Source organism: Carassius carassius, chromosome 16 (genome assembly GCF_963082965.1).
Source record: "Carassius carassius chromosome 16, fCarCar2.1, whole genome shotgun sequence".
NCBI lineage: Eukaryota > Metazoa > Chordata > Actinopteri > Cypriniformes > Cyprinidae > Carassius > Carassius carassius.
The window spans coordinates 23,215,731-23,234,490 of record NC_081770.1 but is presented as its reverse complement, the minus strand read 5'-3'; the positions used below and the strand labels follow the sequence as shown (position 1 = coordinate 23,234,490).

Sequence of the window (18,760 nt, the reverse complement as noted above, 5' to 3'; positions counted from 1 at the left end):
GCTTCTTGATTTTTGACCCATTTTTGAAAACATTCATTTAATGGACCCACTGTAGTAATAGTGGGCCAGAAGATGTCTCAGGTGTCCTAGTAACAGGGTAAGGACACCTTTCATTGGACTCTGTTATAGGGTAACTTCATTACAGTCTTTTTAATGAGTGAAGAGACCACAGGGTTTAGCCTTAGCCACCCTACAGCCCAATTACAGCAGATCAGGTCAAATTAACACCTATCCGAAACCTTATCCTTCAGTATCTGGTTACAGACTCTTGTCCCATTAATTGGACAATGCACCTACCTATCTGATTGTTTTGGGGTGAAACTATGTTAGTGAATTAAGTTATAAGTTCTTTCTACATCTTTCCAACCAATGTTGCCTTGAAGTCATCCATTGTTAAAAGTGGCACCATGTGCCAGTGGGGATGGTATGGCATTCTTAATTGGATTTAGCAGAGTTTGCATGAACCACAATGTGAGGTCCCACATTATATTAGTTGGCCTTTCTATCCTGCTGCTATTAAGGGGGTATACGTAAGAATAGGGACAGGTTTTAGTGGTATGGTTAGGTTTAAGGACTAAGGAATGGGTCAACAATGTAATTATAAATGCAATTACAGAAATTACAGATGTAATAACATGCAGGTTTTTTTTTTTTTTACAATATAAGTGAAATGTAAAAACATGTATGTACAAAATAAATGCATTGTATCAAATGATTCATTTAAATGCAATTACATAGTAGTTAAATCCACCAAATATGTTTTTCAGTCATCGAGATCTGGCTGCAACAATACAGTTTTCTGCTTGGGCGAACAATTTGCAAACAGCTTTTCTTGAGCATAAAATCACGCACATGCCAGCTAACCAATGAGAATGCGCAACAATTATGATAATTCATAGCCATAGACAGTAGGCTCCAATGCTGCTCACCCATGTTGAATGAATGAGTTGGTTCTGACCATTATTATTATGTTAGCTTTATGTTACACCTCAAATGACGGGGGAATTTATAGTAACGAGTTTGCACTCAAAAAATGGGATCGCGAAACAGGGTCTAGTCAAGGCACATTTTTTCCATTTCTTGTATATGATGAGTTATAAAAGCTTTGTGATCTTCAAGCTCAATTATGATACAAACAAAAGGCAGCATTGCTAGCTGGGGAAACGTTTCTAAGCAACTAAATTTCCTGAATGCAACTACACTGCATTGAAAAAAAAACAACAGCGCTGCATCTGAAGGTGTCGAGGGGGTAGTGATGAGAGTCTGGAGGAAGAACCGGTTAACTGGACCCATGCAGACAGGGAAATGGGGAGATGCCAGAGCGCTGCGAGCTTTCTCTCTCGTTGGCAGGGTGATAGAGAGTTAGCATCAGGCACTGGAATACGTAGATGGGGAGGGGATGGAGTTAGGAGACAGAAAGCAGGTCGTCGTTGACAGACTTCCCCCGCAATCTCTTGGCAGCCAGCCTTTACTCGTTTCTAGGCAGGGCTGGCCTCCAAGCGAATGTGGTTCATGGTCAGAACGGGGCACAGCGGCGCTAACCTTTTGCAGTAAGGCCAAGTTGGAGATAAGGCCTCTCCCGGAGCTACTGCATGGGCGGGAGGTGGAGATGTCTTTTGAACTGCTGGTCACTATCTGTGTTTTATAGGGAACGTTAGGCGGATGGTGCATCAAGATGGAGATGTGATTAAATGAGCTCATTCCGGGTATAAATTAAGACTTTAGCAGAGGGGGAAGGAAAGAGATTCAATAGCATGGCTATAAATATAGCTGAAGGGAGCATTGGTTCAAGTGTGAGCAAGATTCCCTAAGAGTTACTGTGCAATATGCTGAAGATGTAATTATATACAAATCATAAAAAAAGCCCAAAACAGGAACATTGCAAAGTAATTTATGGTTGAGGCGGAAAACTGCTTCCACTCATTTCCACTCTACCTGCTTGAAGAGTTGCAGGTTCACGGCCATCCCAAGGAAACTTCTCATGGTGCTGGAGCGGTGTGCCACGAAGCTCTTCTCGCAGAAGGTGATTGGCTCTCCCTGGGGATGAGAAAGCTCACTTTAATGACTACAGACAGTCCGCTAATGGCTAAAATGGATGCAAACGGTGCTGCTTCATCAGAGACTCACAGACAGATGTTTTGTTTGACTGCGCTCGCTTGTTTATCATCATCACCCGTTGCAATCAATTACATCATTTCAATTTCTCCCCGAGTCGCATGAACGGAATAAAACAAAAAATTGATGCCAGGAGAGAACTAAGGCAAGTGTGGGAGCCCACATTTCATCTGTGTGTGTCAAAGATTTGAGATCCTGTGGGCATGTGGGGTTGAAAACAGTTTTCAATGCGAATTGTACATAAATCTTTCCCTGTGCAAATTTTACTGTATTATCACGTTGAAAGCAACTATGTAAAAATAAATGTTTTTACATAGTTGTTTTACTATCTGTAAAGCTATTTTTATATCAATTGTACGGAATATAAATATACATTTCGCAATTGTTAATTAACAGTTTTCACATAAATTCAATCTTGTATGCTAACTATTTGTAACTATTAGTAAAACTATACTTATACGGACTGCACTGAATGCAAATTTCTATGCAAGAATGGTTTTGAGAAATAATTTCATGCAAATAATTTTCATGCATTGTTCCATTGTATGAAACTATGTGTAAAAACGGTTTTTCACAGAAATTTGTTTTTTTTTCTGTGTAGACTATTCATAAAACTATTCTTACTGAATAGTCGCATTGGACGCAACCATGTAAAAATTGTGAAGTTGAATGCAACCACGGGAAAAAGTTGTACTGCACTGTTGCACTGAATTGCATGTAGCTGTTTATGAAGAATAGTTTTTATATATAAAAAAAAAAAAAACATACAAAAAAAATAAATAAATATATATACACTGTATTTTTCGGACTATAAGTCGCACCTAAGTATAAGTCACATCCACGAGGGGAAAAAACATCAAGTCGCACTGGACTATAAGTCGCATTTATTTAGACCTAAGAACCAAGAGAAAACGTTACCGTCTACCGCCTGTAGACGGTAATGTTTTCTCTTGGTGCAGTTCTCTTGGTATATGTCAAATAAATTTTTATAAATAAGTCACACCTAACTATAAGTCGCAGGACCAGCCAAACTATGAAAAAAAGTGTGACTTTTAGTCCGGAAAATACGGTATATATATATATATATATATATATATATATATATATATATATATATATATATATATATATATATATATATATATATAAACTGCTTGCATTAAATTGATGCATTTTAATTGCAGTCATAATATAGTATAGTTATACAAACAATATAAAAAAATGTCTGCTTGTTTATACGTAATTTGTTTTTGTAAATCATTCCTATATAAATCGTTGTATTTAACCAAGTGTGACGCTTTTAAATGTTTTTATGAATAATTTAATACATTTGTTCTGCTGTATCTTTGTAATTTGTAATTCCTACGTAAATTTTTAACGTAAATTGCATTGTGATAATTTAGTAAAGAATAGTTTTCCTCACAATTCTTTGTACGTTTCCATGTAAATTGTCCGTAAAATCGTTGTTACATACATTGTTGTATTTAAATTAATTATTTAAAATAAATATAATTTATTATTAATAATAAAATGGTTTTACTAATAATTTTCACAGGATCTCAAAATGCAAAATATTTGTAAAACCATTCCTACTTAAATTATCACATTGAATTAAATGTGTTTACATTTATTTCAACAGAACGAATGAGTCTCAATATTTGTGTTAAAATTATAATCCAATTATAAATTTGTATAATACACTTTTACAGCAGCTAAATGGCATGGCTTAAAACTTGTCTCATCTACGCACTTGTTACCATCACTCCTGGTGCTTGGGGGTCAATAACAAAAGAGCCCCATGAGGTATTGCACTACAGTGACCTATATAAGTCCATTATTGCCGACTCTTGCATGGGAGCTAATTATGATTTCCCTGCATTGTTTCATTTACAGCTCAGTAAGATGGTGGCATTCTGCTAAGGCGCTGATGGGAAAGCATATGGGCTCCATAAAGCACAGCAGTATTTCACACAGATGATTCGTTGCAAATGGAGGAACCTCTTTAGAAATGCAGCACACAGAAGAAAAGCCATTATCGCAAAATATGACAGTAATGCTGGATGTGTAAAATCAAAGACCGCTATCGCATTTCAGATGCATGCAGGAGGAATGATGCATAAATTAGTGATTTTATAATAAACGATTGCAACTAATGCAATGTTTTCAGCTAAATAGCACTGCAATGCTGTCATTTCAAAGACAGAAGGGTCCTTTTTGGTCTCAGTAATAACAAAGTTAAATATTAATCAAAATAAAGCAGCACAAAGGCCGGTTTTCAATTGTTCGACTTCTCAGAATCCTAATGAGCTATAGGGCCAACTGTCAAAAGAGCGCTCCGTATTTGAGCTTGTGTCTTAAAGCAAATCCGAAGCAAATGAAAGTGGCATGACTGAGGGCCTTCAATAAAAAATAAAATAAAAGAATAAAAACAGCAGTAATTCCATGTAGATTTGCAGACAATGTGCTCAATTGAGGCACAGCTTTGAAGGCTAAGAGTTGCGCAGACTTGACTTCGAGCGTGTGTGTACTTTTTTCTAGCGGCAAGACGACAGCTTGTGCACAACCGTTGAAACATCAATAATGTATCTTCGCTCTGTGGGTCTACACAAACCAATTACTCTCTGCCTTGCCAACAAAGATGGCCATATTTGACAAACAGAGAGCACACTTTGTTTTCTTTAATGCCACTCATGAAACCAAGAGGCACATTTCAGGAGTTTAGAGGGTCTGAGAAGACCACGAAGAGCCTGAGACTTCAAAGAGACTGTCCAGGCTTTTCAACATCTGACATTTCGTTTTTCATTTTGTGTTGTGGCGGGTAAACTCGCTTCACCTACCGGCCACCGTGGCGGGTAAATAACAATAGCATACTCTTTCACCCGGCCGGTGGACAAAAAAAAGTTAATTTTTATCCCTGGTGTGTGTACAACACGCAATAAAATGTAATATCATCCGAAGCAGCTCCGTGGAGAAAGGCGGTGTAAACCGGGCTCGAAACGGTGGCGTTGTTTCCAGTACAGTGTTTGCAGCTGAAGTTAGTGCCGCCGGCGGAGTGATATATTTGTTGGTTATTTACAGTTCGTTTTATAACATGCGCTCATGATATAGAAGATCGAGTGAAGAGTTGAATTTGTTATCGCACACTAGTTTCCGCATACTGTCACGTCTCTGTCAAACCCCGTTAAGTTCATTTTCCTCCAGCATTCTGCAATGTTTTAGATGATACGGACAGTTTGGGTTTATCTTATTGTTTTTAACGGCATAATAAGCAAATTTACTAACCGTCGGTATTATCGGTCGCGTGTCTAACTGCTGTCCGGGGGATGCATTTTATTTCCAGTCTTCAAGTACTTTTTCAGAAGTTAGCTCTGTGGCTAGTAAGTCAACCCTCTACATTGCGAGTAAATCACTCTCATATGCGACTAAATCTTCCTTCTGGCTACTAAATGATGTCTAATATTAGCCAATGGCTAATAAATTCTCTGATTTTACTCGCCAGTGTGTTAGCTGGAGGCTAAGTTTAGCACAGGTATTTTCACTCACGAACACTATCTGACTCTCCGTCAGTTGATCTTTGCTTTTTTTTCCTCAATGGATCCGCAACGCACCTGTATGATGAACTCTAGTGTTAAGGAGCACAAATCGTCGTCGGTTTCTCACATAGAGAAAGAAAGAGAGAGAGAGAGAGAGAGAGAGAGAGAGGGGATTGACGTGCTACATTTAAATAATATTATTTGTTGTATTTTCCTGTCAAAATAACGGCATTCCTATGGAAGACTTCAGCTCACCTATTATCGTCTCTGTTTTGATTTCAGCAAATCAGTTTGAGCAAACACACAAAACCTAATTAATATTCATGAATCCAGCAGCTCATTAATCCTTAGTAATCCTTAGTGTGTTTTATAGTTTTTATTAGTAGGAATCGTATTATTATTATCTTATCAGGAGTTTTGTAAGGTTTTTTTTCCCCCCAATTTTTTTTTTTTTTTTTTTTTTTACAGAAACACTGAATGACCAAAAAAGTACCACCACCAGTCCAGTTAAAATGTTCAGTTAAAACGACTAATGAATGTAGCATTCAAACATGGTTATCAAGTTTACGTATAATTACTAAAGTTATATTTTTAAATGATACTTGATTATTATAAAGCTTGACTGACTGGCGAGTAAACTAAAATAATTACTAGCCAATGGCGATTCAATTGCCAAGGTGTCCGTAGAGGGTTGTAAGTTGTTATGTGGAAACAACATTGTATCTCTACACATGTTTGACAGCTCTGGCGTAAAAACGTGTAAAAACGATGTATTAAAAACACTGTGTATCATCCAGTTGGGCTACGGAGTTGAGAGAATGAGCTTCTTCAGCAAGAGTCAGCTGTTTCAAAACCTAGTAAGCTGCCTAGATAGGCAGCATTTTTGAGCATCACTGAAAGAGAAAATGTCAGTTTTTCATTGAGACTTGAGATTAAATAAACTGCTTAAGTATTGTAGATATTGTAGTATTAATTTTCACATGCAGTTACACATTGTCGGTTAAAAACAAGAAAGTGGCTGGTAAAAACATTGAGTGGCTGGTAGATTTTGAAATCCACCAGCCACAGTGGCCGGTGTACAAAAAAGTTAATTTCCATCCCTGCTATGCAGACAGGGCCACCTTTCCCTGCACCTGTTTTTCCCTTTCTTTCAGCATTTCTGTGTCTTGAAAAGGCTTTGACTCTTACTTTCAGGTTCATTTGAAATCTTCAACATGAAAATCAAGACGGTACATAGTGTTGATAATGTGATGATAAGGTGATATTTTGCAAAGAACTTGAAGTGAAGAGCGACAGTCTTACTGGTTTATATCTCAGGGCGTCCCGATAGGAGCCAAACAGCGCAGCCTGAGCATGCAGAAAGGCCCGAGCAACCCCGCTGCCTGTAGCAGTTGACTGCTTTTTCAGCTTACTCTTCAGATTGGAGACCTGAAGGAGAGAAAGAGAGAGTTAAATTAACACCTCTGAAATAGGTGGAGGAACAGGCAAACCCATTCAGAGTGTGAAGTGTCACATTTACAGGTCACCCCCCACCCTAAAAAAAGGGAGAAAGAAATAAAGAAAAGCCTTCTATCTCTCAAGAGCACCTGCTGCTCTGTTAATTGAAGCAATGGTGCTGTGTGCAGGGGTGGGGCCGGAGAGCAAAATGGGGAATCTTGGCGTCTTGTACCGTTTGCTTTTTTTTTTGCCTCGTACACTAAATACTTTCTAAATCTATCCATTAAAGACTTTGGTATTGATGAAGATGTTTTTGATTTTTGAATTCATTTTGTTCTTGTATTTTTGCGGGGCTAAAGGAAAAAAGATGGAAGAACACAGTCTCACAAAAAAAAAGAAATTCTAAAATAATAATTATTATAATAATACATTTTGTCCATGTGTCAAATAGCATGACATGGAAAACTCCAAGACATTCATAATAAAATTGCCATAATATGTTTTTGGGAAAAAAATATTTGAATAATAATAATAATAATAATAATTAAAATAAATAAATAAGACATTACTATTAAAAAATATCACTATATTTTAAATGAATGGAAAAATCATTTATGAATTACTTTTTATTAATGAATTTTTTTTATTTAATCCTAAAATCACTTGACATTAAAAAATGTAATTGCATAAAAAAACAGTTCATTCAAAATGTGAACGTATTTGACCCACAAGAAAAAAAAATATATGTATAATATATATAATTGTGGTATAACTACATGCAAAAAACATTTTGTAATGTGACAAGAAAAACTTAAGATGGAATTATAGAGAGTTAATGTTGTCATATGTAAATTGGAATGATCCAAAGAGAACACTGAGATATTTATAATGCAAAATGTCATAATACTTTAAAAAACATTAATTTATTAATTCAAGTTAAATCAAAATGACGCTGGAAAAAAAATTAAAGTAAAATATATTTAATTTATTTGACATTAAAAGCACTTGACATTTTTAGAGTCATGAAAACCTTTGCTGAACATATAAAATTGGAGAGAGCAAAGGTTAGTTCATGTTGTCAAATGGCATGACCCAAAGATAATGTTTTAACTACATTTAAAGGTAAATTATGTTAAAAATGAATTAAAGTTTTTTTCTTTTTTTTTTCATTTATTTGATGTTAAAGGGGTCATATGATGTGATTTCAAGTTTTCCTTTTGTGAATAGATAAGATCCCTAAAGTTGCAAAGACTAAAATCTTAATCCAAAGAGATATTTTTTTATTAAAGTTAATACTTGTCTACACCCTCCTATAATGCCTCGTTTAAACACACGCCCACATTTGTCTTTGTCATTGTGTGGGAATATTTGCATAACACCATCCAAATGTTCATGCAAAGAAAGAAGGCATGACTTTGATTCTCGCTGTAGTATTGATGCTGCCGCTGCCATGTGTTGGAGACACTGGAAATTACTGGAAAATATTTTGTTTGGCCTTCCAATAGAGGAAACAACTAGAAATCAGTGTTTAAGCTCAACCCAAATATTCAGATGTGTGCAGCGCATTTTACAGGGGACTGTTTCCTGAACCTAGGAGAGTAGCCTACAATGCCAGCTGTTCTGACTCACCGCCTGTAAGTACATTTCCATATTTAAAGAATTTGACACTGATGCTTCAAACGCGAGTTTTGAGCAGTGTAGAGTAATGCAGACATGGTTTTATGTTCACACGGCGCGATACGCAATGCAACATGTAAAAGACATTATAAATCATTATAATCCGTATATCCCCACTGGATGCTACAAATACCTCGTTTATAATGGGTTTTATTGGTTTTGTCTCATCGTGCCAGGACACAACATCAAAGTATGGTAAGGGAAATAACATTTCCATCACACGCTTGAGGTATTCAGCCAATCACAAATGCACTGGATAGCTGGCCAATCAGAGCACACCTCGCTTTTCAGAACAATGAGCTAAAAATTTGCACTTTTCAGAAAGGCGAGGCATAGAGGAGCAAAATTAATGTACAGAATTTTTTTTACTTTTAACCACATGGAAACATTGCATTACACCAAAAAAACAATAATGTTCTGTTTAGCAGCATCATATGACCCTTTAAAACCAAAATTGCTGCAAATATGATTAGATAGACAGACAGGCAGAGACAGATAGAATAAGCATGGCAAAGCATCTGAACTGCATGCCCCCTTCAGATTTCCCCCATACCCCAAGTCTTCTGTATCGAATCATCCAAACCTGTCATGAGACACAGCGGTGCGCAAACACATGGGGGTGAACCATGAAGCAGTGCTTGATCCAAGTAATGTAAGGTTAACCAAATTGATTACGTATGCTGCAGCGCTCATAACCATCTGCTGGCAATTCATTTACACGCCTGCAATTCACACGGAGCAGCGAGCATATCAATAATCTGTTTAGCTTCCTTCATTAGGGAAGACCAAGTGAGGAGCATAACCAAGAGCGTTTAGGTGATCAGCTGAATACCAAGAGGCAGTTGGGTTTAGGAATCCAGGAAAGCCACCTGGGTGAATCGTCACTGACCCCTGTGGAAAGAGGTTTTGCATTCAGGCTGTTCACAAACTGACATTTTTCCATATAGAATGGATTTCATTTTTGTTGTCTTTTGTTCTATTCGTTTCTATTGGGACATGCCTCTTTTTCACAGCGTCCCCAAGCTGATGTGGCGAATACTCAGAGGCATCAAACTGGAAGTTTAGCGGCGCTAAATTAACAAGTGTCATCTCCATATTCACACTGGCTAAGTGCTTTTATGTTTATGTAAAGTTGGCGCCATATTAATATTTCATGTTGATGCGTTGTCTTTTTCCCCCTCACTTCTCTCGCTCTCCCCAAACAATCCGTTAAACAGTCTTCATTTTTGAAGAATCAAAGAAAGCAAAATGCCACTCACACTCAGGAGAAATGTGCAGCATACCCAGTGGGCAAATAAGAGGAGATAAAACAAAAGGTTGTGCACAAGAACATCTTCACTACTTCTGTTTTACATTTAAGATTTCAGATCATGTATTTATATTTCTTTCAAAATATTAATTAATTTGTTAACAGTTTATTTAAATTACATTAGTTTTGTTTTCATGTCTTTGTTATTTTTTTAAACAATACAGTTCTTTTTTTCTTCAAATAATTCTGTTGTATCCATAAAATAAAAACATTTAGTCATTTAAATCTGACTTAAAAATCTTCATTAATATTAATAATTAAAATTTTAAGCCAGATTTAAATAACTATAATATTATATAATAATTATTATAATTACTATTTAATATTTATTAATAATAATAAAAAAACATTGTTAAAATAAAAATTATATTTTTTTAAATAGTTCTATATAACATACATAACATGTTCTGTATAACACAGAAAATATATGTTGTAATTTAAATATCACTTAAGCTTAAATATTTATACTTTAAATATTTAATAAATTATTTAAAATATATAGAGATAATAAATATAAAAAAAATTATAATATACAAATATAAAAATATAAAGTGATTTACATTTTCTAAAAATCTTAAACAAAAATAATTATTTAATTCATCTAAATTACATTTTCAAAGTATAAAATATCTATCTATCCGTCTGTCTGTCTGTCTGTCTGTCTGTCTATAAATCTATCAGTCATTATGCAATCATTTAAATATATTCTACAATTTTAAATGCATACATATACATATACATACATATATATATATACATACATATATATATATATATATATATATATATATATATATATATATACATATATATATACATATACATACACATATATATATATATATATATATATACATATATATATATACACATACACATATATATATATATATATATATATATATATATATATATATATATACATATATATATATATACATATATATATATATACATATATATATATATATATATATATATATATATATATATATATATATATATATATATATATGGCTGGTTTGTGAATCAAATATTGACAGAGGCCAAATCAAAGTGTAATGTTGAAGTAGGAAATTCACACACACACACACACACACACACACAACTAAGAAAAGCAGATAATTTTTTTCTGAACATTATTTATATCTAATGTATAATCTAATCTAATTATAATCTAATTTATGTTAAACATTTAATTAATAATTATATAATTTATACATCTAGATTAAATATATTCTACAATCTTAAATGCATATTATTCATATATATATATATATATATATATATATATATATATATGCGTGTATGTGTATGTGTGAATTTTCTACTTCAACATTACACTTTGATTTGGCCTTTGTCAATATTTGATTCACAAACCAGCCAATCGATTCCTAACATCCCAATTCAAAGACAATGCCGGTGAAAAACTTCAATTTAATAATTGGGTGGCCAATAATTGATCAGTCAGACTAATTAACCACTAGACTTTGAGCAACGTTAACGAGATGTGAGCGGGGGGCATCAGAGGGGAGCTTAGCTCTACAGGTGATAAACCTATTTGGCAGTGACATTTTTTAGTGTAAAGTCATTCAGCCTATGATCTGATCAAAGGGAGACTCCCCCATTGGGTCCAATTATAACTATGCTATTGTAGGAGGTGGTGTGGTAGTGAGGGAGAAGGGGTGGGGTGGGGGGGGCTAAGATGAGTTGAGTTATGATATTCATAATCTATGCAGAGAGGCCTTTCCACTATAGGTCTTCTCCCCATATCTGTGATCTTTTCAATTTACATCAAGCGAGGATGGCTGAGGATGAAAGTGCAGCCTCCGACTCGCCGAGCCCGCGGAGGGCAAACACAGGGCCTCATTAAACTCTACTGCATGGACTCCCCAACAGGGTTTTAAGTGCGTCAAGTAAAGAGCACGGGGTCAGAGGTGGCCCTGGAAACAGATCTCCATTTAACTCACCAGCTGGAGATGATAATTAGCAGGTGCATCACTGTCTCCTGCTCTAAAGGATGAGACCACGGAGATCTGCTCTGCGGTGGGCTTCTATTATACACCGAGTTTCAACAGAACACCACTTCTGAGATGCTCAGTCACACACACACACACACACACACACACACACACACACACACACAGACACACACACACACACTCAGACACAGACACAGACACAGACACAGACACACACACACACACACCGTCCTCAAGAGCTGAGCTGTTTGTGGTCAAGGGATTTTAATTCATTGAACTGGACAAGCCGCAGACAGGCGCTACACACAGGCATATCCTCACACATATATTTTACACTTCTTCTGCCAGGCTTATAAACCAGAATCTGATGGATTTTGCAGCCTGGCTATTTAAAGTGAATCGTACATATTACAAAAAAACTGTCATATTTTTATATTGTTACTTAAAATTGTATGAGAAGAATATATATATATATATATATACATACATGCATACACACACACACACACACACATATATAAGAGCAGCTTTAAAAAAATGACCTAAAATACACAAGAACTTATCAAAATGTGGAAAAAAAGATTTACAATAATTTCATTATGCAAATAAATCAGCTAACGATATCATCAGGTTACACTGTGACCCTTTCGGAGTATGGCTGAAAGACTACTTTTTTGAAGACAGAGGGAAAAATATATTTTGTTAAGGATTCTGTCCAGGGATGGAAAGCCGTTGGGAGGCAATTAGAGGAGTACAAAGAAAAAAGAAATAGATATGAAAATCTTCTGCTTTCTTTTGATGTGCACTAGGCTGAAAAGTATATGTACACGCTGAGTGAATTCACATCCTTTTAGAAAACCACAAAGACAAAGCATATTTCAACTGTAATGCTTAAGGATCGCTGACAAAAAAAAGGTCAGTGTCGTCTTCTTAATATTCAACTTACATTTAAAATAAACAAATTAAATTCAATAAAAAAAAGAAATTTACAAAATATAACTTTTTTATTAGACATCATTCAAAAATGCTGAAAGCTTTTATAAACTACAGGTCAGTGCCTCTTCATTAATACACAACATGCATTTAAAATAACATGAAATAAAACGTAAATTAGGAATGTTTTCTGATAAAATACAGGATGGTGTATTAATATAAACTTAATACACAGCTAACATTTAAAATAAAATAAAAAATATAATAATAATATAAAATATTACAATATAATATATAGAATATATATAATAAATAATATTAGAAATAACACAGCAAACCTAACACAAAATTAACATTTAAACAAATATAAATTAAATATGGTCACAAATATGTGACATTTATCAGACACAAAAACTGAACTGAAAGAAACAGTAATACAAATGACAACTCGGTAGTGTTCACTAGTTAGCATTCTCAAAGCAAATTACTCCATCAATCACTGCTACTTCATATGCTAACATAAGCATACTGAATGTGCAAGTTATTCGATTTTGGCATGGGGAAGACACAGCAAGTCTGTAAAAAATAAAAATATGAAACCCTCCCAAAATGTATTGTTCATTACTTTTGAATGCATTCCAATGCTAAAAAGTCTGACTGAAAAGTACATCTGAATGATTTTCAAAACATCTGCGTTTGATTTTAGTCTGACATCGCGCCTTCACAGTCTGAAGCAAAAAAGCGCCAATCAAGTACAGTTATTGTTCATCAACAGACTAATAACAGCGGTGCCTTGAGGGCTGGACACTGCATTAGTCCACTTGAGCCGGAAATGAGCCCCACCTGTCCCGCACACTACAGCCCAACAAACCAATCCTTTAAGAGGCTCCAGAATGGAAATGAAACGAGCGCTGAAGAATGCAACATTCCCACTTTCCCTGAACAGTAATTGTTTGGTGTGTCAGCTGATGTAGTGCTTGTTTTTGTTTTCTCTCGAATCCCAATTAAACACCATGCCGGCTGATCTCAGAGGAGGCGCGCGGATATTGCGCTCTCTCTGATTAATTTGTTAACCTTCATTTGGTAGCTTAATATACACGAGGTGGGTGTGCAAACTCGAATTTTCGCTGTTGATTGAGAACGTAAACGATCAAACGCAGGAAGTACAAATATAAGTTGTGTGGAAGAGACGAAAAGGGAGACAACCGGTATGACACGAGAGGCAAAGAAAAGTAAACAATAGATCTGGCGAAACTCCAACAAAAGTAATAAAGTCAAAAGGAATATTTTATCAAAACCGTCTCAGGATTGATACAGGACCTGTGAACACATCCAATAAGACTCCAGCGCTGTTTGCTAGCAGAATGGATTCATAATTTTCTATTTTTAGATAGTTTTAATGACTGCACAAGTAAACACCCCATACTCTGCTACCAAATCCAATTATAATTGAATAAAAAACAAAACAAAAAAAACAACAAGAAACTGTTTCACAGTGTTTAAGGAGGAGGAAAACACCTTCATTTATTTCTGAGAGAGCAAACTCTCCTTTTAACATAATTTCTTTTGCGCTTTTTTGCAAACTCAACAACAACCCGTCATTAAAATCTCCTAAATATTTATAAATTCAACTGGAAAACTTCAGCAACAAATATCTTCAAAAACAAAGAAAATGTAGTTAGAAAAATAAAGTTAGACATGAAAGTGATTTTTATTTCAATATTTATATATACTTTGGATCGCAAAGTCACTTTGTACTCAACGACACTTAAAAGTAACATTTAAAGCATCACATTTATTTTGAAACTTCGTGTGACGCTTTCAAAAGTGCAGTGATTAAAACCGCGACCCAAAAACACAATCCGTGGACTTTCAACCCCGTCCCATCTGATGTTTCTAATAAAAAGGCATGTTTGAAATCACTCTCGAACGCTCACCACATCCTCTCAATTATTATCTCTATTTGTAAAATCCGTAGGTTTGCGCGGAACGGAATCGCTACTGGCATGGTAGCATTTCTAATAGTCAATAAATCTAAAATATTATGTGTGAAATTGGGGAAAAACTGCCATTAAGTGACAGACAGCGGAGAGCACAGCATAGGGTCCCGTCTGAAAAAGGGCCAGGTAATTCAGGACAACTGTCACCCCTGACCCGTCTGAGAGAGGGTCTTAGTGGTCAGACTCCCCGAATAATAAAGTCCACATGGTTAAAAAAAGCCTTCTAACACTTAATTAGATGAATCTCAAAAGGTTCGGCTTGAATCAATAAAAGACTTGAGAGGAAAGAAAAGAAAAAAGAAACGCTCCAGGGTCCGTTATATTATATTTTGCTTTATAGTTGTAAAATGCATCGATTTTTGTTTTTTTGTTTGTTTTTTTTAGGCTAGAATAAATGTATAAATGTGTATTTAAATAACAAAAAGAAAAAAAGTGAATCTAATTAATTGAGTCAATTAAACTGAATTGACTGGGTCTTTTTTTTATTTTATTCTTTTTACACCGGTGTGCACCAAACGCCATGTGACAGACAATTTAAGAAAAATAAACCCAGAGCTTTTGCTTGATTTAAACATATTCCTTGAGTTATGAATTTTAATATCCCCAAAGGTAGGATAACCAGAGGGAGAGAAAAATGAATTTTTGCGGTGATAAATATATTATTGCAGGTGACATTTACATTCAGGTGGGGTAATTTAACATGATATGCAGAATACGTTCTATCATTAGTCAATGAAAAATTGCGCGAGAGGATCAAAGCAAACATGGAGCTGCCACTTAATTTATCACACTACCAAGACAAAGAGGTTTTTCTTTCCCCTCCGTCAGTTTCAAAAGAACTGACTCCTTTTTTTTTTCTTTTTTTTTTTAACGAAGCTCTCGGTTTGCAATTTAATTTACAAATGGGATGCCGGTGCTGAGATGGCATAACAGAGCAGGCTGGCTTTTTCTGCTTGGACAGACAGCAGCGGGATCCACCAAGTCATATAGGAGTGTTAAAGCACCCCCCCAGTGGGACAGAGAAAAAAAAAAAGGACAACAAAAAAAGAAAACACAAACACGTTTCTTTATGTTCAAAAGGACAGATGACAGACGTGTTTCTGCCCCTGACGTTGGATTCACTTCCTGTTGCACTGACCGTATCACCTAAACATTAATTAAAGAGAGAAGGCGCTGGCAGGTGGCAGAAAAGCGGGATCTAATAATTGGCCCCGTTCTTCCCCGTGCTTCAGAAAATCCAGGACTTCTAGAGAGATGTGCCACTGGGCAGGCAGAAAGAAGAAAAGATTAAAAAAAAAAAAAAAAAGAGATGAAGGCAGGAGTTTGAAATTCACAGAGATGGCCGGCAAATCGCGACAGCCATTTAACGTCACGGGGTTAGTTTACAGAGCGCGGTTTTTGGGGATCCACGGCTGTGTCTGCTAATGATGAGAGGACAGAGGTGTGGCGTGTTCCTCTGACCAGAGAAAGACTGCTTGTTTAAATGTGCAAGTGGGCGAAAAAAGACGGAGAGAATGGGAATCATGTTCTTGTGTGTGTGTGTGTGTGTGTGTGTACAGTGGGCTTAAAACAAAAGAGAACAGAGTGACAACGGTAATGTAAGTGTGTGAGTGTGTGTAGGTTTACTTTCACCAACTTCTGGAAACAGTTTTATCATTAAAATAAAGTAAAATTAGGGGAAACTTACCATTTGGGGAAATCCTCAAAGTAATTTTTTATATTTAATTTCTATTTATATATATGTTTTTTTTTTCATTCTCAATTTTAAATAAAAAGCTATTTAATTGTAAATAAAATGTATATTTATTATTTTTCTACAAAAGGAGGTTCTGTCAAATATATATTCAGCAAAACCTCATTTTGGGAACATCTAGGGATGTCATAATTTATAAGAAGGGCTCTAAGTAAATATTGTTTTTTGATTCTAAAAATTTACATTATTCTTTAGTATTTTATAGTAATAACATTAGTAATATTAAGGTAACAAGGTTCATACAAAAACAGTAGAAGTTTATGGTGTTTCTTCATTTAGATTTCTAGGTAAATGCGTGTGTGTGTGTGTGTGTGTGTGTGTTTAGGGACACTCACCACGTCACTGGGCAGGTTGTGCAGGTCGTCTGTTGGGCTTTCTAGGGTGTTTGTGTCCACGTTCAGAATGACCACATCCTCCAGGGATCTGCTCTTTACTCTCTGAAAACGCAACACACTTTGTTACACACCACCCTGCCTAAACCTATTTCCTGTAACCATTTTAATATATATATATATATATATACTCTTTTCAACAGTAGTTTATTTAAAGCATTTGTATAAACTTATATTTTTGCTGTATAAAATTACTGAGGCTAAAATAAATTTTCAGTGTTAAATTGCAGACATATTCACAGCACATTCTATATTTTTTTTTCCCCTTCAACAATGTCAAAGCCTATACGTAAAGACTAAGCAAGCAAGATTTTAATAGATCTGCAAAAACCAGATTCTCATAAATGAAACCAGCTTTTGAGTTATTTTCTCTAAAACAAACCTATTCCAAATTCATATATGCAGCCACAAAGGTTCACAAAATCATTCTTAAAGAGTCAAAATATTAATATCAATGAATCATTTAGAAAACCCACTCTCTCTCTCTCTCTCTCTCTCTCTCTCTATATATATATATATATACATAAAAACACACTCCACACACACACAACATTTTTTATTTCATTATATTTGTGTATTTATTTGTGACAGTGTTGCAACTATTTTAACTATGAAATATATACAAAATACCTAACCAAATAATAAAACTATTCAGGCATGATGAATGAAGCACCACTGAGTTGAGCGGTGTAATGCTTCCACACAACGGTAGTCACGGTAGCAGCGACAAATCCAATAATTATTCCTCCAGTGCAGGTGGGGGAAACAGCCAAGTGTGTAAAACATTTCTGGTTTGTCATTTTTGACAGTCGCTGCTACGGCGGCCTGTGTGCTGATTTGGTCTAATTACGTGCAGCCGGATTGGGGAGGGAGGGTTGGCTGGGGGGTGCTGTCAGCGGGCGAACGTGTGATAAACACCAGCACCGCCGCGACTGTCAGCGCTATCAGATCTGCGCGTGAAGCTATAGGTCTACCTCCAACCAACATGCCATTTCTCAATAACTGAACGCACCATCTCTTTGTTTCTCCAGCTCTTTCATTTCTCATGGGCGCACGGGAGATGAGAAGCAAAAAAACAATGTGTCAATTTTTGTAGGTTTCCCCGCGCTCTGCGATGATGCATCAAAGTAGATGGGCGTTATTAGCATCTCAGATGGTTTGAATCCAGAGGGACGGCTGGTTTTAAGTGACCCGGAGTGAAAAAGTAAATAGATGATGGTTTATGTAATATCGGAAAGCTGCGACTTGTAGCAGTAGTGCTTCTGTTCAAACATCTCATAGAACACTTTAAGGACAATGAATGGCTTCTGACAGTGGATTTATGTGACGTACCTCTAAAAGGCTGAGATGAACTCCGACCATATATGGCATGGGCGCACTGGAAACAGAGACAAACCACAGTCATTAGCAACATAAAAATGCTTTATTGCATTTTAAAAATACTAATAATTCCAAAGAGTAACACAGAACAAATATAACACCAAAAGCCAACAACAACAAACAAGGATCGGTGTAAATTGACATATCTTTGACACGGCATGCATCACAAGCTAAACTTTAATAGCTTTCTCTGACATTTCCCGGAACGAGCGCTTTTGAGCGCTGAAGGTGATTAGTGTAATTGGCGAG

The 18,760-nt window shown here is 35.7% G+C and overlaps 1 protein-coding gene across 4 annotated transcripts in view; it reads right to left on the bottom strand.

Moving 5' to 3' along the window:
* Window positions 1-18,760, bottom strand: part of LOC132159945 (DENN domain-containing protein 1B-like) — a 101,330-nt gene that overhangs the window by 21,276 nt on the left and 61,294 nt on the right. For all 4 annotated transcript variants that reach the window (XM_059569624.1, XM_059569625.1, XM_059569622.1 and 1 more), the window contains 4 exons: window positions 18,464-18,509; window positions 17,075-17,176; window positions 6,951-7,076; window positions 1,936-2,037 (listed from right to left, as the gene is read on the bottom strand). In XM_059569624.1, coding sequence (XP_059425607.1) covers window positions 1,936-2,037; window positions 6,951-7,076; window positions 17,075-17,176; window positions 18,464-18,509 — 376 coding nt within the window. The remainder of the gene's footprint in view (window positions 1-1,935; window positions 2,038-6,950; window positions 7,077-17,074; window positions 17,177-18,463; window positions 18,510-18,760) is intronic.